The 22,971-nt window shown below is 45.2% G+C and overlaps 1 protein-coding gene across 4 annotated transcripts in view; it reads left to right on the top strand.

Annotated features, from left to right (window-relative positions):
- The window catches only part of gabrb1 (gamma-aminobutyric acid type A receptor subunit beta1), a 149,329-nt gene that overhangs the window by 56,028 nt on the left and 70,330 nt on the right, over positions 1-22,971 (top strand). For all 4 annotated transcript variants that reach the window (XM_061795720.1, XM_061795717.1, XM_061795718.1 and 1 more), the window contains one exon: positions 18,006-18,088. In XM_061795720.1, coding sequence (XP_061651704.1) covers positions 18,006-18,088 — 83 coding nt within the window. The remainder of the gene's footprint in view (positions 1-18,005; positions 18,089-22,971) is intronic.

Raw genomic sequence — 22,971 nt, 5'->3', positions numbered from 1 at the left:
AAGAGTGTCCCCATCCACAAATAAGAACACGACTTGACTTTTTAACATTACATTTAACATGTGCTCAAATAGCTAGACTGTCTAACTATTGTTCTGCTGTGGTTCTCACCCCTATTCCCCTTGTCCAATCTGTCTGTCCCCTAAAACCCTTTTCTGTCTGGCTGCATTTTCAATAAACATCAGAATAATTAGAAAAAAAAAAATAAGCAGTGGGAGTATTTCAAACTGCCCTGTTGCACAGCAAAACTGTTCCATCACAAAAGGCATACAGATCCATCATTCTGCATTGTCATGCAGCTGAACAGGACAGGTTTAAAAAAACAAACAAAAAAAAAGAAAGCGTAAAAATAGCTTACGCACGCAGTTATTGATGAAAACGAAAGTAGCAAGTGGCATGTAGATTATTGTAACGCAGTCAAAGTACGGTTTCTTCTTAAGATAAATACTGGAGTAAAAGTAAAAAGAATGCTTCATTAAAACTACTCTAACAAGTACGATTTATCCATCCATCCATTTTCTACGCCGCTTATCCTCACTAGGGTCGTGGGTATGCTGGAGCCTATCCAAGCTAACTGCGGGCAGGAGGTGGGGTAGACCCTGAAGTGGTTGCTAGCCAATCACAGGGAACATATAAACAATCAAACATTCGCGCTCACATTCATACCTACGGGGAATTTAGAGTCTTCAATTAACCTACCATGCATGTTTTGTTTGGGGAGGGGATGTGGGAGGAAACCGGAGTATCCGGAGAAAACGCATGCAGGCATGGGGAGAACATGCAAACACCACACAGGCAAGGCTAGATATTTGAACCCGGGTCCTCAGAACTGTGAGGCGGATGTGCTAACCAGTCGCCCACTTTACAGCCAATACGATTTATCCAAAATGTTATTTGAGTAAATGTAACGGAGTAAGTATAGCACGTTCCTACCCACCTCTGGTTTTATGGAGACTTACAGGCGCTATGATTAGGAAGGAAAACCATCTTGCCGGTAAAACGAACCGAGGAAGAATGCTTAAATTCATCACACATTACATCAGTTGGCAGCATGTCGGTCTGCAATCCAATTGTTAATATTGGTTCAGTATGGGCGGCACGGTGGACGACTGCTTAGCATATCTGCCTCACAGTTTTGAGAACCTGGGTTCAAATCCGGCCTCGCCTGTGTGGAGTTTGCATCTTCTCCCTGTGCCTGCGTGGGTTTTCTCCGGGTACTCCGATTTCCTCCCACATCTCAAAAAACATGCACGGTAGGTTAATTGAAGACTAACATTTTCATAGGAATGAATGTGAGTGCAAGTGGTATCCTCACCCTCGTGAGGATAAGAGGTACGGAAAATGGATGGATGGATGAATGTGACTGCGTGTGGTTGTTTGTTTATATGTGCCCTGCGATTAACTGGCGACCTGTTCAGGGTGTACCCCGCCTCCCGCCCACAGTTAGCTGGGATAGGCTCCAGCTCCCGAGTGAGGATAAGCAGTGTAGAAAATGGATGGATAGATGGTTCAGTATGTATAGTATGATGCAGTTCTACATAAAAAAAACTGTGTGTTGTTAGCATTACAGATTCCACACCCATTCGAACAGGCTCTCTAATCACCTATTTACCAGTCTGCTCTGAAGCGCCTTTGGAGACGGCTTATGGTAGAGAAATGAACATTCAATTCACGGGCAACAGCTCTGGTGGACATTCCTGCAGTCAGCATGCCAATTGCATGCTCCCTCAGAACATGTGACATCTGTGGCATTGTCCAGTGTGATAAAACTGCACATTTCAGTGCCCTTTTATTGAGGCCAACCTAAGGCACACCTATGCAATAATCATGCTGTCGAATCAGGATCTTGATATACCACACCTGTGAGGTGAGATGGATTATCTCGACAAAGAAGAAATGCTCACTAACACAGATTTAGACAGATTTGTGAACAATATTTGAGGGAAAGGGCCTTTTGTGTATGTCGAAAAAGTTTTAGATCTTTGAGTTCAGCTCACGAAAAATGGGAGCAAAAACAAACATGTTGTGTTTTTATTAGTCGAGAATAATCTGCTAAACCTCTCATAATTGCCTCTTGCAGACAAGGGAGCAGAAAGAATTACTCGATGCCAGGGACGAGTCAAGGTCGAGAAATGTTGGGTTCACTGAGCCTATGACCTAATTTTGAAAAGTACTCTTCTGAAATTTGATCTAACTTTTTAGAGCTTGAAAAAGACCAAAAAGACAACCCAAAATAGGGCTCGCTTCGCGACTAATAGGGGGAGAAAATAATTTTTTTTTTTTTCCAAAATTAATTAGAGAACGAATTCATAGAGTGGACTTAGGCAAGTTGCAGGAGCCCACCAAAAATGGGGCTGACCTTGCCACTTCTCTATGCCAATTCATTTTTCTGGCGTGATTATAAATCCTAGCTATGTTCTTCTTTGTCGTCTTCTTTCCGGAAGAACTATTAAACTCTAACAGTACTCTTTAGCCCCGACATTAGGCCCCCCCACCCCAATCATCAATTCATCTCTGGACGATGAACCCTTTTTTCTCTTTAAGTCCATGGACATATCATGTAAATATTATGTGCAATTCAAGCCCCTGGCATTTATATTTTCGCTGTATCCAAATCCTTGCTGCATTTGCAGCTTTGCACACATTCAAAACTGCAAATAAGTATTTTTACTTGTGTATCTTTTCTTATTTTATTTTATTTTCTTATTTAATGTATTTTATAGTATTATTATTATTATATTATATTTTTTATATTAATGGAGCCCTATGGGGGGCACAAGCCAGTGCAAACTGTAAGCCGGTCCCAAGTCTGGATAAATGCAGCGGGTTGCGTCAGGAAGGGCATCCGGCTTAAAACTTTGCCAAACAAATATGAGCGTTCATCCAAAGAATTCCATACCGGATCGATCGTGGCCTGGGTTAACAACGTCCGCCACCCGCGCCGTCAACCTGCAAGGCGTCTGTGGAAATTCAGCAACTGTGGGTCGAAGTCGAAGAAGAATAAGAGGTGGAAAGAGAAGAGGAAAGCAAAGAGCCTAGAACTGAATGTGGGGACTTTGAATGTTGGGACTATGACAGGAAAATCTTGGGAGTTGGTTGACATGATGATTAGGAGAAAGGTTGATATATTGTGTGTCCAGGAGACCAGATGGAAAGGCAGTAAGGCTTGAAGTTTAGGGGCATGGTTTAAATTAATTTACCATGGATCAGATAGGAAGAGAAATTGAGTCCGGGTTATTTTAAAAGAAGAGTTGCTAAGAATGTCTTGGAGGTGAAAAGAGTATCAGATCGAGTGATGAGGCTGAAACTTGAAATTGAGGGTGTTATGTATAATGTGATTAGTGGCTATGCCCCACAGTTAGGATGTGACCTAGAGGTGAAAGAGAGATTAGGAAGACAAAGGAGGAGCAGAGAACCATATGGTGGAAGCTGAGACAGGACGAGTGTTGTGCAGCTTTTCGGGAAGAGGTGAGACAGGCTCTCGGTGGAGGAGCTTCCAGAGTGGACCACTGCAGCCAAGGTGATCAGAGAGGCAGGCAGGAGAGTACTTGGTGTATCTTCTGGCAGGAAAGGAGAGGAGACTTGGTGGTGGAACCTCACAGGACAGGAAATCATACAAGGAAAAAGGTGGCAAAGGCCAAACAAGAGGCATATGATGACATGTATGGCAGGTTGGACACTAAAGAAGGAGAAAAGGATCTATACAGGCTGGCCAGACAGAGGGATAGATATGGGAAGGATGTGCAGCAGGTTAGGGTGATTAAGGATAGAGATGGAAATATGTTGACTGGTGCCAGTCGTGTGCTAGATTGATGGAAACAATACTTTGAGGAGTTGATGAATGAAGAAAATGAGAGAGAGGGAAGAGTAGAGGAGAAAAGTGTGGTGGACCAGGAAGTGGTAATGATTAGTAAGGGGGAAGATAGAAAGGCATTAAAGAGGATGAAAAATGGAAAGGAAGTTGATCCTGATGACATTCCTGTGGACGTATGGAAGCAACAAGGAGAGGTGGCCGTGGAGTTTTTTTCCAGCTTGTTCAACAGAATTCTAGCGGGTGCAAAGATGCCTGAGCAATGAAAAGTGTGCTGATGCCCATTTTTAAGAAGGGTGATGTGAAGAGCTATGGGAACTATAGAGGAATAATGTTGATGAGCCACACAATGAAGTTATGGGAAAGAGTAATGGAGGCTAGGCTCAGGACAGAAGTGAGTATTTGCGAGCAACGGTATGGTTTCATGCCTAGAAAGAGTACCACAGATGCATTATTTGCCTTGAGGATGTTGATGGAAAAGTACAGAGAAGGTCAGAAGGAGCTACATTGTGTCTTTGTAGATCTAGAGAAAGCCTATGACAGAGTACCCAGAGAGGAACTGTGGTACTGCATGCGGAAGTCTGGAGTGGCAGAAAAGTATGTTAGAATAATACACATGTACGAGGGCAGCAGAACAGAGGTGAGGTGTGCTGTAGGTGTGACAGACAAATTTAAGGTGGAGGTGGGACTTCATCAGGGATCAGCCCTGAGCCCCTTCCCGTTTGCAGTGGTGATGGATCGACTGACAGATGAGGTTAGACTGGAATCCGCGTGGCCCATTATGTTTGCAGATGACATTGTGATCTGCAGTGAAAGCAGGGAGCAGGTGGAGGAACAGTTAGAAAGATGGAGGCATGCACTGGAAAGCAGAGGAATGAAGATTAGCCGAAGTAAAACAGAATATATGTGCATGAATGAGAGGGGTGGTGGGGGAAGAGCGAGGCTACAGGGAGAAGAGATAGCAAGGGTGGAGGGCTTTAAATACTTGGGGTCAACCGTCCAGAGCAATGGTGAATGTGGTCAGCAAGTGAAGAAACGGGTCCAAGCAGGTTGGAACGGGTGGAGGAAGGTGTCAGGTGTATTATGTGACAGAAGAGTCTCTGCTAGGATAAAGAGCAAAGTCTATAAGACAGTGGTGAGGCCAGCCATGATGTACGGATTAGAGACAGTGGCACTGAAGAGACAACAGGAAGCAGAGCTGGAGGTGGCGGAAATGAAGATGTTGAGGTTCGCTCTCGGAGTGACCAGGTTGGATAAAATTAGAAATGAGCTTATCAGAGGGACAGCCAAGGTTCGATGTTTTGGAGACAAAGTTAGAGAGAGCAGACTTCGATGGTTTGGACACGTCCAGAGGAGAAATAGTGAGTATATTGGTCAAAGGATGATGAGGATGGAGCTGCCAGGCAAGAGAGCGAGAGGAAGACCAAAGAGAAGGTTGATGGATGTCGTGAGGGATGACATGAGGGCAGTTGGTGTTCCAGAGTAGGATGCAGGAGATAGGCTTACATGGAAAAGGATGACGCACTGTGGCGACCCCTAAAGGGACAAGCTGAAAGCAAAAGAAGAATCCATATTATATATTATATATATAAATCTTGATATTTATTGGGCAAATCTGGGAACTTGCGTATCTAATTTGTGCCATATCATGTGTAAATGTGTGTTGGTATGAATAGTATGACAATTAAACTCCTTTAATCCTTGAATTCTGATTGCCTCATCCTCTTATCATTGGAGCCAACATTTATAACTACAGTATATCCAAATAGCTAGTGTCGTTAGTCTGTTGCTGGATTCTAGGCCTGTTGTGTGCCAGCTCCCTTTGTCATGAACGGAACAGAGGATAGGACCCAAAAATGCACGACTCCAAAACAAATTGACAGTTTCCAAAAAGAGAGGTTTAATAGACGGGCATAGGTCGGTACACAGGCAGGCAATCCAAGAGAGGCAACAGTATCCAAAAACATGAGGCAAAGAGACAAGGTCGATAATCGGAACAGGGTCAAGTCTTACTGTGAATCTATGACGTGGAAACAAGGAATGCTGGAACGCGCGGAACCCGGAACACACACACACATATGACAGTACCCCCCCCCTTAACGGCCGGCCCCAGACGGCCCTGGGGCCCCTGGATGCGCAACGTGGAAGTCACGAAGGAGCGAATCATCCACGATAAACGCAGACGGTACCCAGGAACGCTCCTCAGGCCCATAGCCCTCCCAGTCCACCAGATATTGAAACCCCCTGCCCCTCCGACGAGATGACAACAGCCGCTTCACAGAGAAGACAGGGCCCCCATCCACAAACCGGGGGGGAGGAGGGGGCCTGGAAGGCGGGACCAGAGGGGACTCCCGGGCTGGCTTGAGTAGGCTGACGTGAAAAGTAGGGTGGACCCGCATAGACCTTGGGAGCCTCAGCTTCACGGTGACAGGGTTGATTATTTTTGTGATGGGGAAGGGCCCAACGAACCTGGGAGCGAGCTTCTTGGACTCCACCCGGAGTGGAATATGTTTGGTCGAAAGCCAAACTCGCTGACCCACTTTGTAGTTCGGGGCCGGTGTCCTCCGACGGTCAGCAGCGGCTTTGTAGGACCGTCCCTGGCGCAGCAGCATCTGGCGGGCTCGCTCCCAGGTCCTCCTGCAGCGTCTCACCAAGGTTAATGCCGGTGGAACTGTGGATTCTGGGGCTATGGCAGGAAACAGAGATGGTTGGTAACCATGCACAACGTGAAAAGGCGATAGACCAGTGGATGCAGAGGGGAGGGAATTGTGGATGAGAATTCGACCCAAACCAGTTTCTGAGACCAGGATCGCGGCTCCTGTGAAGCGAGACATCGGAGCCCCGTCTCCAGGTCCTGGTTCAGCCTCTCGGTTTGGCCGTTGGTTTCAGGATGAAACCCGGATGACAGACTGACGGTAGCACCTATGAGTTTACAAAACTCCTTCCAAAATTGCGAAATGAATTGGGGACCCCTATCAGACACCACATTCTTGGGGAAACCATGGAACTTAAAAACCTGATTAATCATTAGCTCGGCAGTGTCTTTAGCTGAGGGGAGTTTTGGAAGTGCAATGAAGTGCGCCATCTTAGAGAACCTGTCAACAACTGTAAGAATGGTGGTATTGCCTTTAGAGGCCGGTAATCCTGTAACAAAGTCTACGGAAATGTCTGACCAAGGACGTTGTGGTATTGGCAGGGGTCGCAACTCCCCAGAAGGACGTTGATGAGAGGCCTTGTTAGCAGCACATACCTGGCAAGCATTGACGTAATCGCTAACATCCCTCCTAACATTAGGCCACCAAAAGCGCTGTTCGACCACCGACAGCGTCTTGGCAATGCCTGGGTGACATACCGTTCGGTTCGTGTGAGCCCAGTGGATGACTTTTCCCCTTAAGGTCGGAACCACATAAAGCCTGTTCTCGGGGCAATCTTCAGGGCTGGGAGTGTCTTTCAGAGCCCCTTCAACCGCAGTCTCAATGTCCCAAACAAAAGCGGAAATGAAGCATGACTTAGGCAAAATAGTCTTAGGGTCGGACAAAGAACTCTCCTCGGAGAAAATGCGTGACAAAGCATCTGGCTTACCATTTTTAGAACCCGGTCGGTATGATAACGTAAAATTAAATCTAGAGAAGAAAAGAGCCCATCTAGCCTGCCTCGCATTTAATCTTTTGGCAGTTTTAATATATTCAAGGTTCTTGTGATCTGTCCATACTAAAAACGGAGTATGTGCCCCCTCTTGCCAGTGCCTCCACTCCATCAAAGCCACCTTGACTGCCAACAGTTCACGGTCGCCAATGTCATAATTTTTTTCAGCTGGGGTCAATTTTTTGGAGAGAAACGCACAAGGATGTAACTTCTCATCCTTGAGACACTTCTGGGAGAGCACTGCTCCTATTCCGGCATCAGACGCATCGACTTCTACCACAAACTGCTGTTTGAGATCTGGCAAAGTAAGGATGGGAGCGGAGGTAAAGCTCGACTTAAGTTTTTGAAAAGCTGCATGACAAAGCGGGTTCCATACAAAAGGTTTGTGTGGCGAGGTAAGATCATGCAAAGGAGAGGCTATAGAACTGAAATTCCTGATGAATTTCCTGTAGAAGTTTGCGAACCCTAAGAACCTTTGTACATCTTTGCGTGACGTGGGAGTAGGCCAATTAATAACGGCATTGACTTTGCAAGGGTCCATCTTGACTTCACCTTGAGCCAGGACGAAACCCAGAAAAGAAACGGACGCCTGGTGGAACTCACATTTCTCAGCCTTGACATAGAGTTGATTCTGCAGTAACTGCTGCAAAACAGAGCGGACATGAATAATGTGAGTCTCCTCATCCGGGGAGAATATCAGAATATCATCTAAATAAACAAAAACATAAACATTCAACATGTCGCGCAGGACATCGTTGACAAGGTTCTGGAAAACAGCTGGAGCGTTAGTAAGCCCAAAAGGCATTACCAAATATTCATAATGTCCCGTTGGTGTGTTGAATGCTGTTTTCCATTCATCCCCCTCCCTTATCCTGACTAGATGATATGCATTTCTTAAGTCCAGTTTTGTGAAAATCTTGGCTCCCTCCAGGAACTCAAAGGCGGTGGAGATGAGAGGAAGAGGGTACCTGTTTTTTACCGTGATCTCATTGAGACCCCGGTAATCGATACAGGGTCGCAGGGTCTTGTCTTTCTTGTCCACGAAGAAAAATCCTGCTCCCGCAGGGGATGAAGATGGGCGAATGATCCCGGCTGCCAGTGATTCTTCTACGTATTCCTTCATGGCCTTGTGTTCCGGCCCTGAAAGAGAGAACAACCTCCCTCGCGGGGGTGTGGTTCCAGGCAGCAAGTCAATAGCACAGTCATAAGGTCTGTGGGGTGGAAGGGATTTGGCCTTGGACTTGGAAAAAACATCTTTAATATCCTGATAACAGGTGGGCACTTGAGATAAATCAGGATCTGCAGATGGGGTCTGTGGCGTGTCCTTAGAAACATGACCCTGAACATCACGTGGCGGCTTGAAACAGTTCCGGGCGCAATTGCTGCCCCATGACATAACCTGCCCAGAGGACCAGTCAATGTGGGGGTTATGTAATTTCAACCATGGGTTCCCTAAGATAACGTCATGATTTATGGCGTCAAAAACATGAAAACTAATACGTTCCGAGTGAGAATCAGGGAATGTCAATGTGAGTGTTTGGGTGCGGTGAGTGATCTTGCCCATAAAACTGCCGTCTGCAGCATAGGTGTTGCGGTGGCGTTTTATTCCAAAGGTTCTAAGGTGCATACGTCTAACAAGGATGGAGTTGAGTAAGTTTGCATCAGAACCAGAGTCAATTAAAACAGGTGTATGAATTTCTTGATCAGGAGAGCATAGTGTCACTTTAGGAAGAACCCGTGTAGGGTCTTCCTTAATGAAATTCAGACTCACCTCTCCCGTGCCCTGGCTACCGGCACCGGCAACTTTGACGTGACAGTTGCTCACGGAATGACCCAACTGACCGCAGTAGAAGCACCGCCCTTCCCTCAGCCGGCGTTGACGTTCCTCAGGGGAGAGACGGAACCTGCCCAGTTGCATGGGCTCATCCGTGGTGACGCTAGCCAGTGGATTGAGACTGGCAGCAGGGAATCTGCCTTGGTTAGGCTTGTCACCGAGGCTCGTCCTCCAAGTGCGCAGTGATGCATCCCTCCGCCGATCTCCATCCAGCTCGCGATCCAAAAGCCTTCTGTCGATCTTGAGGGCGAGAGCGATGAGAGTGTCCAAGTCGGTTGGCAGGTCTAGCGGGACTAAATGATCCTTGACGGCGGGGGATAGTCCTTGAAAAAAGGCATCGAGTAGCGCCCGATTATTCCAATGAGTCTCAGCTGCTAGAATGCGAAACTCAATCGCGTAATCTGACACCCTGCGCTTGCCTTGTTGTAAGGTGACAAGGGAGCGAGCTGCCTCACGATCAGGAGTGGAAAATTGAAAAATTTGCTCCATAGTGTTGACGAAAAAAGCCCATGAATGACACGCGGCGGAATTGCGGCTCCATTCAGCAGTAGCCCACGCCTCCGCACGACCAGTCAGGTGGGAAATGACGAATGCGATCTTTGCCCGCTCGGTGGGGAAGGCGGCTGCCTGCAGTTCAAAGTGGAGTTCGCACTGCGTGATGAACGGCTTAATGTTCCCAGATTCTCCAGAGAACCTCTCCGGTCGAGAGAGCTGTGGGCAGACAGCAGCAGCGGAGGTGGCAGGTGGCTGCATGGTGACTACTTCACACGGAAATACCGTGGCAGTACTGGGTGTGGTGCCAACTGGTTCCTTCTCTTGAAAAAATTTCAAAAGAAGTTCAAACTGCGAGGCCACCTGCCTCATCATATTGTCCTGATTCCTTGACAGTCCCTCTAGATGAAGGTGGAGGGCGGCAATCTGCTCATCCTGCTTCGCGAGGCGTTGACCCTGCGCTTGAAGGGCTTTGCGCACCGGGTCTGAGTCTGCTGGGTCCATGTTCTGGCCAGTTCGTTCTGTCATGAACGGAACAGAGGATAGGACCCAAAAATGCACGACCCCAAAACAAATTGACAGTTTCCAAAAAGAGAGGTTTAATAGACGGGCATAGGTCGGTACACAGGCAGGCAATCCAAGAGAGGCAACAGTATCCAAAAACATGAGGCAAAGAGACAAGGTCGATAATCGGAACAGGGTCAAGTCTTACTGTGAATCTATGACGTGGAAACAAGGAATGCTGGAACGCGACGACAAGGTACAACGAACTGGCAACGAGAGGAAATGAGACACGAGGTTATATACAAGGGGTAATTAGGGTGAACGAGGCACAGGTGATGAAGATGCTCACATGAGCAGGTGTGTGTGAAACAGGGGGGGAAGACAAAACCCGGAACACACACACACATATGACACCCTTAGGTTACCTTCAATGTCGGGTGCTCAGTCCCCAGGCATACACATTCGTGTGGCTGGCCTTTGAAGCTTAATTTGGCAGGTGATGGAGTCACCCATGACTATACTATATAGGCTCCTGCGAGTAGACCGAGGTGGAGTGGGACTCGCTAAGGGGCTGAATCTGCTGTGCATCTTAAGCGGCTCGCCTCAATTAGCGACCTGCTTATGGCTAATACTAATGAGGTGGGTTGCTGCGACCACGGATGCCCACAATATAGTGTATTTCCGGGCACAGTACAAGTCCGCCAAAATAGCACTCAGGAATCACTCAGCCAGCCCCTCTCCCGAGGCACTTTCATATGTCACCGCAACGCTGAATAGAACATACTTTTGCGTCACGTCAGCATCCCTGCACTTGCTATGCCATGACACGCCATTCCGTGTTGCCTTCTCCCTTATCCACCCAGGTCCCAAAGCCTTCCTCAGAAGGGGAAAGTTGGCGGCAGCTTAAAACCCAACATGCCAGTGTTTATGCCACAGAGTGCCATCCATGGAACGCATGCCAGAGGTTGCCAACCCCTGCTTTACACAGTAAAGAGATTTGTTGAGAGTATAAATTACAACTAGCATTTCATAGCTTTTCTTAGATTGAATCCAATAAAAGCCTTTACTGGAATGTAACGCTTCAATGTCATGTCTTTTTCTTACATAATTTTGGACAACAAACATACAGTAGGTCAGTTTTTAAGATGCTGAGATTTATTTTCTAACTGAAGTAATGCATCAATCATTATTCCTTCAGGGTCTGACAATTATTCATCCATGCACACTGCTAACAAAAAGAGTTATATTGAGTGCTCCCCAAAAGACCTGACTTGTTACAGCCATATACTGTATATATGTTTTACGTTGTTTTGGGGAAGATATGTAAAGTATCAGAAAGATGCATGCCTTTATTTGTTTGTCAGTCCTCACTAAGGCATCAGGTCTGTTTAGTTGTGGCTGACGAACTAGTCCAGCCATTAACAGTGATTAACAATGAGTAGCAACACTTAGTCTGTCCTGAAGGAATAAGAAAATGTTCACATCGATGGAAAAATATCACATTTATTTCACATTTAGCCTGATGAGCATACATTTTAATGAACTACAATTTAAGGAGTTTCCCCAGATCTACAAGTGCTTTAACTGACAGTGCATTTAATACTAAGAGTGGGGCAAAGTATTGGCATCTCAATATTTATATTTTTGATGATCCTAATCTGTTCGCACAGCACTGCCACACGAATTGTCGGTGCTTGTACTGTTCCTCTTGCCTGTATAGGTGGAAGCAAGTTAACAGCGAGCCAAACTCCATTAAAAATTAATACGGGAGTCAGGAAGTAGCATACAACCTCCAAGTGCTTTATTCTATGCCAATGTCATATCCAGTATGAGTCACAGTGAAACTAAAGAAGACAAACAAATATACAAGCATCTTCATATGTAACTTAATTACAACATATTAACTATAAGCATCATTAAATGCAAATGAATTACAACATACATGAACCTTTTGAAAGTTCCATATAAATACAAAACATGAAGCAGTTGTAACTAGTTATAATCAGACATATCGTAATTTCACGTGTATAATGCGCACCCATGTATAATACGCAGCCCCAAAGTTGACCGCAAAATTCTGGAAAACCCTTCTACCTTTGTATAATGCATTTTTACAATGCATGATTTTGCTTCTCCCCATATGATCAAAACATGAAGTTTTATCTGTATTTTATTAGTTTTTTCAAATTATTCTGAAGTTAAGCACTTTATTTGAACATGTAATACTTTCTTTTTATTTACTGGCACTTATTTTGGAATTCACAGCCGTATCCATCCATCCATCCATCCATTTTCTGAGCCGCTTCTCCTCACTAGGGTCGCGGGCGTGCTGGAGCCTATCCCAGCAATCATCAGGCACGAGGCGGGGTACGCCCTGAACTGGTTGCCAGCCAATCGCAAGGCACATACAAACAAACAACCATTCGCACTCACAGTCACACCTACGGGCAATTTAGCGATGTCAATTAACCTACCATGCATGTTTTTGGGATGTGCGAGGAAACCGGAGTGCCCGGAGAAAACCCACGCAAGCACGGGGAGAACATGAAAACTCCACAGAGGCGGGGCCAGGGATTGAACCCCGGTCCTCATAACTGTGAGGCAGACGCTCAAACCAGTCGCCCACCGTGCCGCCATTCACAGCCCTACTTTTATTTAATAAATGAAAAAACACAGTTGTGCTCATATGTTTGATTACCCAGGCAGAATTTGTAAGATGTGTACAATTCTTTAAAGAAAACACGAGGGACCAGGCGAAACACATTTTATTTTATTTTAAATAAGATATATGTATATATATGCAGTCATATATGTATGTACCCCTTTCATATTGGTATGAAAGTGTAGGCTACATCTTTTTCAGAACCTCTATGTGGCGGTGGCATACTAGAATGAAAGTGTACACCATTTCATAACCTCTAGGTGGCGGTGGCATATTGGAATGAAAGTGTACAGCTTTTTTATAACCTCTAGATGGTGGCGTACTTTTATAAAATGTGAAAGGTTTTTTTCATTTTCCCCTATACCTATGTATAATGCGCACTATTTACTTTTTTGGGGGGGTGTGGGCATTATACATGAAATTATGGTAATCTCTACATTTAGTCCGTTACATTTACTCAAATAGCATTTTGGATAACTTGTACATGTCAAAGTAGTTTTAATACTGCATACTTTTTTAAAAAGACTATGTTTTTAAAATGATTTTTAAATTCAGCTTCAGAATTTCATCTTTGAAATGTTTTAGCACTGGTTAGCACATCTGCCTCACAATACTGAGGACCGGGGTTTAAATCCCGACCCCGCCTGTGTGGAGTTTGCATGTTCTCCCAGTGCCTGTGTGGGTTTTCTCCAGGTACTTCGGTTTCCTCCCACATCCCAAAAACATGCATGGTAGGCTGACTTGAAGACTAAATTGCCCATAGGTGTGAATGTGAGTGTGAATGGTTGTTTGTTTATATGTGCCCTACGATTGGCTGGCGACCAGTTCAGGGTGTACCCCGCCTCTCGCCTGAAGATAGCTAGGATAGGCTCCAGCACGCCCGCGACCCTAGTGAGGATAAGCGGTACAGAAAAGGGATGAATGAATGAGCCGAGGCCTGAATGTCTTCAATGATGTCTATGGTTCTCTTATTAATTATTGTTCCCTGCTCATTGGAAGAGACAAAATTTACAATTCAACTTTAAGCTAGAATCTAGCTGCTAGACATTCCTGTTGACATCAAAGACATCATGTTGCTGAAAAAAAAACCTCTAAAAATTGTAATTATTCCATAAATTTTTAATTTGTCACTTTAAATTGCTTTGTTTAATGTGATAGCATGATTTTCTGACTGAAAACTACAAACATTCTTGTTTTAATAGCATGATACAATCTCAATCATACAAGTTCATCTGTGAAATGATGACCTTGGCTTTCATAGCTTCTGGGACAGGCTCATCTTTCATTTTTAACAACATGATGGCAGCAGCAAAAATAAACTTTACATGCAATACATGAAAGTAATTCTACAGAAACTTGTATTTGTGTATCTGTATTTTTAAAGAAAGTACATCTCTTTAAGATGCATCTTTAAAGAGAGATGCAACCAAACTGATTGGGAGATAATCACCCCAAAAAACAATCATAAGAACAAAAGATGGAACCGGGTATAATTAGTAGCCATATGAACACAGCTTCAATTAAGTTATTACTAAAGCCAGGTAAAGACCACACTCTCCCGGCGAATAATCAGGGTCGGTGCTGTGGGTCTGGGTGAGGTGGCACTCTTCATCGGTGGTTGTCCGGCCTAATGGGCCCGACCTGCAGGAGCCATGTCTCTTAATCACTCACTTAGCACACACTCATACCACTCACTGTTAATATTTTTCTCACTAAACACATCTGGGCACATATACATATCAAAGGGTTCCTGGGGGACTGGTATGGGATTGGGAGGGTGTGTGTGTCGTACCGGGTTTCAGCACGTCTGGCGGTTAGCGGGGTGGGGCTAGTTGGCTGGGGGGGGGGGGGGGGGGGGGTGGCATGTCCCTGCGGCCCCCACTGGGTGGCCAGTTGTCGGGGCGCCCTGGTGGGGACGGCGGACCGCCCTGGGTCTTTCGGTGTGGGACATGTCCTGTCCACCGGGCTGCTCTTGGGTGGACCCCTGGGCCCGATCCCGCCCCTCGATTGATTGGGTGGGGTCCTCAGCCTCCTCGGTGCAGCCACAGCAATTACACCACGCTTCTGTTAGTCTTTTGTGCATGTAGAACAGTGTCAATTCACTTGCATATATCCGCAGGTACACATCCCTGGGACTCTTTCACCAGGTGTGGGGTCACGCACTTATTGCGACAAATAACTCATGAATATGCATATCGCTTGTGTATCCCCTGATTTATACTCTCGTCCTGTAGATTTATAATTTACATTATTAATCCCACCACACTTCAGTAGTACAGCCGCGTTCACGACCCTTGTCCTGCATGCTTCTTCTCCTGTCCTGTTCTATCTTGTCCTGTCCTTCCTTCACAGGGTGTAGCACTACACCGCCATGCAACACTCATATTTGATGTTTCATTGTTGTAGATAATGTTATGATTTACTTCTCTCCTCCTGTTTACAATTAGTGATTTGTCTTTTGTCTTTATTTCTCTCTCCCCTCTAGAACCTTTGTTCTGCTCGACTCTGATTCTCAATAAACCTTAATTATAATACTAAGAAACCACAGCGGACGCTTAAAAACTCCACTGTGACACAGTAAAACTGTTCCGGCATAAAAGGGATATACATTTTCAATTCCGCTTGACCTAACAGCCGAACAGGACAAAAAGAAATTATTCAAGTCAATTTTCAGACTTCATCATTCTCCCAGCATGCCCTTAAAAAAGAAAAAAACAACAACAACTGAAAGTGGCTGCGAGGACACTGGAAAAGCATGCAGAAGAAGAAGAATGCAAACGTCTAATGTCAGTGGGTCACAAGTTTGATGCAGATACTGTATGCAGCTAAAATTTGGTTTCCTTTAAAAAAAATAAAAATAATGCTATCTTCTATCTTAGTGATAAAGTGTGGTATGAGAACCACTAGTGGTACGTGAGGTCCCTGTTGTGGTATGTGAAAAATCACTGAATTAAATGTTTAAACCGTGCATAATGTTACACTGGCTTAAGCATTTTTTTAACATTACATTTGTTAAGTACAGTGCAGTTGTATTTAACTTTTAAATGCAAGATAGATGCATGATCTGCCCGCCCTCCCAGTTAACATGAATATTTGACTATAGCCGTCAATGGCAGTGAATGTGTTAAAATGTTTTGTTTTCAAACATTTATTTAGGATCAATGTTTGTTTAACTTGTGCAGTACATTTTAAGTCATCATTTAAGTAAAAAAACTACCTTTGTACCTTTTTTTCCCCCTATATTTTATCACACTCTTAATGTTGAAACTGTGCATAATGTTAGTGTCCTACAATAAATATACATTTTAGAAAACCTTTGCCTAGTTTTTCATGAACACTCGAGCCTACTACGCTACTGTATGGTGGTACTTGGAGAGCTAAATATTTTTTTGTTATTCTATAACAAAAATTAAGAAATTGACTTCAATCTGCCAATACTTTTGGAGTTGAGTGTATACTTTAATTTTACAGTTTACTTTTTCACAGGAAGTTGGGAAGTTTTCACAGGGGCTGGGAGCTGGGGTTTTCAGGTTTGGGCGGTTGGTTCCGGTTCTGGTCGGTTCTCGATTCTCAATGCTCAACCCATGACGGGCGCTTAACTTGGGCTTGCTTTGGTGGGCTATGACCGCTTTTCTGTTTTTGGGTGGTGGGTGGCTCCTGCGTTGAGCTCTGTTGGTGGCTGGGGCTCCCATGCTCTCCGGGGGTGAAGGGGGCGGTGGCAGTTGTGGGGCTCGCGGGTGGGGGCTTGGCGGGGGGGGTTGTGCGTGGCGGGTGGTTGTGCGTGGGGGGGCTCCCCTTGGGACTGGTTGGGGCGCTTCGGTCGGGCTCGGGACCTTCCTGAGTGGTCGGTGGCGTCCCCTTGTTTGGGTCCCCTGCTGGACGGGCTCGCTGACTTTGCACCCTTGTGGGGGCGGGCTCACCATTCCTTGATGTGTCGGCTCAGCAACTCCCTATACCAGTTGACTAACATGCGTGTGATATGGTATTCATTCCCAAATAAGTTCGATAGAAACACTACAGACTTCAATTACTTAACAACAGAGGTTATACTAACATATCAACTCACAGGTTCTTACAGGTGTTGAGACACTAAAAAAGAATCCCACCGCACCAAACGACAGTAGCACTTGCCTTGCTCATTTTCCCACATCCTGTCCTGCCCTTTTCTCTCCTCTATCTGGTTCTCTTGGTTAGTTATTGCATGTCCTCACCGGGTGTCCCCCACCCCCACCCCAAAATCCAATCTACAAATAACTGTTGTAATGTTACTTGTGTTCAAATATCTGGACTGTCTCACTATTGTTCTGCTGTGCTTTTCACCCCTAGTCCTCTTGTCCACTTTGTCCCTCAGTCTGTCCCCTAAAACACTTATTTTTCTGGCTGCATTTTCAATAAACATCACAATAATTAAAAAAATAAAAAATAAGCAGAGGGAGTATTTCAAACTGCCCCGTTGCACAGCAAAACTGTTCTAGCACAAAGCATACAGATCGACCGTTCTGCAAGGTCATGCAGCTGAACAGGACAGGTTTAAAAAAATAATAATAATATTTAAATACCTGGAAATATAAGCTGAATGTTGATATTTTATTCATCTTTTGATTTGATTGTTACTCTATAACAAAAAAATAAGAAGTTGGCCTAACTCTGCCAATACTTTTGGAGTTGAGTGTATATTTGAATTTTACAGTTTACTTTTTCAATTAGCACATTCATACTCAAGTTAAATCACCTATTTGTAAAGAATAGTATACAGTCAAGACAGTATAGTTAAACTCAAAAGCTCATACAGTTAAGTTAAAAATCCAAAACCTGTCAGAACTCAGAAGTACAGTTTTAGAGATATGAAATACTGTATTTAGCTGTATGGGGGCTATAATGTTTTATAGCATATAATAATTACCACGGACCAGCTCCATTTAAAAAATTAAAAAAAAAAAAAGTAATCATAGTGGAGATCAACTTGAGATTTTTTCAATTTTAAGGTCCTGCACAGCAACACAGCACAGAGTTTTATCCAGATGTAAATGTTTTGTTTATACTATTTACTGTTTTCTAGGATCACCACAACAGCTGCCTGCATGATGGATCTGCGTAGATACCCTTTGGATGAGCAGAACTGTACACTGGAAATTGAAAGCTGTAAGTAACTTGTGCTTTTTGTGCCATTAATTGTTTTTGAAGTAACCTTCACACCAACAGTATACACTGTATTATTATTGTTATTAATCTTTTCTATTTTTAATTATGAAGGTTGTATATTGAAAACACTAAATGCTGTTAAAAGCTCTGGGCTTTATATTCAACATTAGTAATGGATTCTCTATTGAGTGTACATGTAAAACTCTTATGTGTTTAAGCTGTTGGCTGGTTCAGGACTTCTTTCTTATCGCCTGGAATAAAATTGTTTTTAATTCAACACAGGCAAAGCAAGTAACCACTAAACCAGAATTTAGACTCAGTAGTCTCTTTTACACAGCCTATTCAAGTCAGGTATGTGTCTTTGTTTGTTGAGTCTCGCTGTGTTTAACACAAGGAATTGTGAGTAGACACGACGCTATGCAATATTTCGAATATGACGAGAGAGGACATTACACAAGAATATGGTGAGTTGTGCATTTTTAACTGCCATAATGGTTCCAACGACCGTCGAAGGAAAATGATAACAAAGGAATAAAAGTTTTTAGTTTTCCAGCATAGTAAAAGAACAACACAAGCAATGTCTCAGAGGTGACGTGTTGTGCAAATGGGGGTGGGGGGGGGTCTGTGGCAACGGGCATCCACAGGAAGTAAACCCCCGTCATTGATTGGTTTTGAAGGTGGAAAAAGTTTGAGCCACCTCTTCCCCCTTGATGATTGGTTTTCAAGGGGGAAGGGGTAGGATCGGAGCGTGCCCCCCTCACTCCCACCACACTGTTGATGGTTGGTTTTCAAGGGGGGAAAAGTTTGATCTACCCACCACTGTCGACAAGTGGTTTTCGATGGGCATCACCAACAGCTCCAAACATTTGCACACAACTGTACTAAGGTGACGAGTCTTAATTTGTAAACTTTGTAAATATTGCAAAAAACAAAATGAGATCTTAATACAAGTTACATTTTCCTTGACCTGGTCCATTCTCTGTATTTTTTTGTAGTTATTACACAAGAAATTACGGTATGCGGTTGGTCAATTGTATGCAATAGCCTTTGAAAACCAAATCACTTGCAAAATGGATGCATTTGAAATCGACAACGTTGTGACGTATACTCACCAATTAATATTCAAGTACCTGCCTGTTCAACTCAAATTCACGTGTAGCTGCGTCGCGACAGCCATTTGGCATCAAGAATATGCTGTGTCACGAACAACATCCTCAAACAATGGCCGATACAATGATTGTCGCGACTTGCGGGGACCCGGCACTCCTCAGAAAAATTAGTCAGCCTGGAGAATGGTGAGAAAGGAAAGCCCGGTGGATGGGACACCACCCACACCGAGGGACCCAGGGTGGTCGACCGCCCCACCAAGGCCCCCCAAAACCGGCCACTGGTGGAGGCTGCAGATGCCCAATGCCACCCTGCCCCACCGTCCCCCCAAGGAGAGCGAGACACCTCCGCCAATGTAGCCAGTCACCGTCCAGCCAGAGGGCGAGATAGTGTCCGTTTGGTGGAAAGGAGGGCGGAAAGGGGCGCCCAACACGGGAACGATAAGTGGTCACCCTGGAGAGCAGCCACGAGATATGAGAGGAGAGCCCCCACCATATATATATACACAGTGTATACACACAGTATATGGGCCATTTTCATATTCTTCTTCTTTTCCTTTCGGCTTGTCCCTTTAGGGGTCGCCACAGCGCGTCATCCTTTTCTATGTAAGCCTATCTCCTGCATCCTCCTCTCGAACACCAACTGCCCTCATGTCTTCCCTCACGACATCCATCAACCTTCTCTTTGGTCTTCCTCTAGCTCTCTGGCCTGGCAGCTCCATCCTCATCATCCTTCTACCAATATACTCACTATTTCTCCTCTGGATGTGTCCAAACCATCGAAGTCTGTTCTCTCTAACTTTTTCTCCAAAACATCGAACCTTGGCTGACACTCTGATGAGCTCATTTCTAATTTTATCCAACCTGGTCACTCCGAAAGCGAACCTCAACATCTTCATTTCCGCCACCTCCAGCTCTGCTCCCTGTTGTCTCTTCAGTACCACTGTCTCTAATCCATACATCATGGCTGGCCTCACCACTGTTTTATAAACTTTGCCCTTCATCCTAGCAGAGACTCTTCTGTCACATAACACACCTGACACCTTCCTCCACACGTTCCAACCTGCTTGGACCCGTTTCTTCACTTCCTAACCACAGTCACCATTGCTCTGGACGGTTGACCCCAAGTATCTAAAGCCCTCCACCCTTGCTATCTCTTCTCCCTGTAGCCTCACTCTTCCCCCACCACACCCTCTCATTCATGGACATATATTCTGTCTTACTTCGGCTAATCTTCATTCCTCTGCTTTCCAGTGCATGCCTCCATCTTACTAACTGTTCCTCCACCTGCTCCCTGCTTTCACTGCAGATCACAATGTCATCTGCAAACATCATGGTCCACGGGGATTCCAGTCTAACCTCATCTGTCAGCCTATCCATCACCACTGCAAACAGGAAGGTGCTCAGGGCTGATCCCTGATGCAGTCACACCTACAGCACATCTCACTGCTGTTCTGCTGCCCTCGTACATGTCCTGTATTATTCTAACATACTTCTCTGCCACTCCAGACTTCCGCATGCAGTATCACAGTTCCTCTCTGGGTACTCTGTCATAGGCTTTCTCTAGATCTACAAAGACACAATGTAGGTCCTTCTGACCTTCTCTGTACTTTTCCATCAACATCCTCAAGGCAAGTAATGCATCTGTGGTACTCTTTCTAGGCATGAAACCATACTGTTGTTCGCAAATACGCACTTCTGTCCTGAGTCTAGCCTCCACTACTCTTTCCCATAACTTCATTGTGTGGCTCATCAACTTTATTCCTGTATAGTTGCCACAGCTCTGCACATCACCCTTGTTCTTAAAAATGGGCACCAGCACACTTTTCCTCCATTCCTCAGGCATCTCCTCTCCTGCTAGAATTCTATTGAACAAGCTGGTCAAAAACTCCACAGCCACCTCTCCTAGATGCTTCCAGACCTCCACAGGAATGTCATCTGGACCAACTGCCTTTTCATTTTTCATCCTCTTTAATGCCTTTCTAACTTCCCCCTTACTAATAATTGCCACTTCCTGGTCCACCACACTTGCCTCTTCTTTCCATCTAGCTAGCACACTGCTGGCACCAGTCAACCTATTTCCATCTGTATCCTTAATCACCCTAGCCTGCTGCACATCCTTCCCATCTCTATCCCTCTGTCTGGCCAGCCTGTATAGATCCTTTTCTCCTTCTTTAGTGTCCAACCTTCCATACATGTCATCATATGCCTCTTGTTTGCTCTGTGTCACATCTCAATGTATTCCTTTCGCCTCTCCTTGGTCCTCTCAGTGTCCCACTTCTTCTTAGCTAACCTTTTTCCTTGTATGATTTCCTGTACTGTGAGGTTCCACCACCAAGTCTCCTTCTCTCCTTTCCTGCCAGAAGATACACCAAGTACTCTCCTGCCTGTCTCTCTGATCACCTTGGCTACAGTGGTCCAGTCTTCTGGAAGCTCCTCCTGTCCACCGAGAGCCTGTGTCACCTCTTCCCGAAAAGCTGCACAACGCTCGTCCTTTCTCATCTTCCACCACATGATTCTCTGCTCTGCCTTTGTCTTCCTAATATTCCTCTCCACCACCAGAGTTATCTTACACACCACCATCCTATGCTGTCGCACCACACTCTCCCCTACCACTACCTCACAGTCGGTAACCTCCTTCAGATTACATCGTCTGCACAAGATGTAATCCACCTGCGTGCTTCTACCTCCACTCTTGTAGGTCACCCTATGTTCGTGCCTCTTCTGGAAAAAAGTGTTCACTACAGCCATTTGCATCCTTTTTGCAAAGTCCATCACCATCTGTCCCTCCAAGTTTGTTTCCTTGATTCCATACTTACCCATCACTTCTTCATCACCCCTAATTCCTTCACCAACATGGCCATTACAATCTGCACCAATCACGACTCTCTCTCTGTCTGGGATGCTCAGAACTACTTCGTCAAGCTCCTTCCAGAATTTCTCTTTCACCTTGTGGTCACATCCTATCTGTGGGGCATAGCCACTAATCACATTATACATAACACCCTCAATTTCAAGTTTCAGCCTCATCACTCGATCAGATACTCTTTTCACCTCCAAGACATTCTTAGCCAACTCTTCTTTTAAAATAACCCTGACTCAATTTCTCTTCCCATCTACACCATGGTAAAATAATTTAAACCCTGCCCCTAAACTTCTAGCCTTACTGCCTTTCCACCTGGTCTCCTGGACGCACAATATATCAACCTTTCTCCGAATCATCATGTCAACCAACTCCCGAGATTTTCCTGTCATAGTCCCAACATTCAAAGTCCCCACATTCAGTTCTAGCCTCTGTGCTTTCCTCTTCTCTTTCTGCCGAAGAACCCGCTTTCCACCTCTTCTTCTTCTTCTTCGACTTCGACCCACAGTAGCTGAATTTCCACCGGCGCCCCGCAGGTTGACGGCGCCAGCGGCGGACGTTGTTAACCTGGGCCACGACCGATCCGGTATGGAATTCTTTGGATGAACGCTCATATTTGTGAGGTGGACCTTACAGGTGAGGTGGGTGCTGTGAATGTCCTGCAGGGAGGGAAGAGAGGTTCCAATGATCTTCTCAGCTGCCCTCACTATGCGGTGGAGAGTCTTGCGGCAGGATGCAGTGCAAGCTCTGTACCACACAGTGATGCAGTTGGTCAGGATGCTCTCTATGGTCCCTCTGTAGAACGAGCACATGATGGGGGTCGGGGCTCTGGCTATTCTCAGCTTACGCTGATGAGCTTTCTTGGGCAGTGAGGAGGTGTTGCTGGTTCAGGAGAGGTCCTCGGTGATGTGCAC

The sequence above is a fragment of the Phyllopteryx taeniolatus genome, chromosome 13 (genome assembly GCF_024500385.1).
Source record: "Phyllopteryx taeniolatus isolate TA_2022b chromosome 13, UOR_Ptae_1.2, whole genome shotgun sequence".
Lineage (NCBI taxonomy): Eukaryota > Metazoa > Chordata > Actinopteri > Syngnathiformes > Syngnathidae > Phyllopteryx > Phyllopteryx taeniolatus.
Note: the sequence above shows the minus strand (reverse complement) of the source record. Positions and strands in the feature narration are given on the sequence as shown.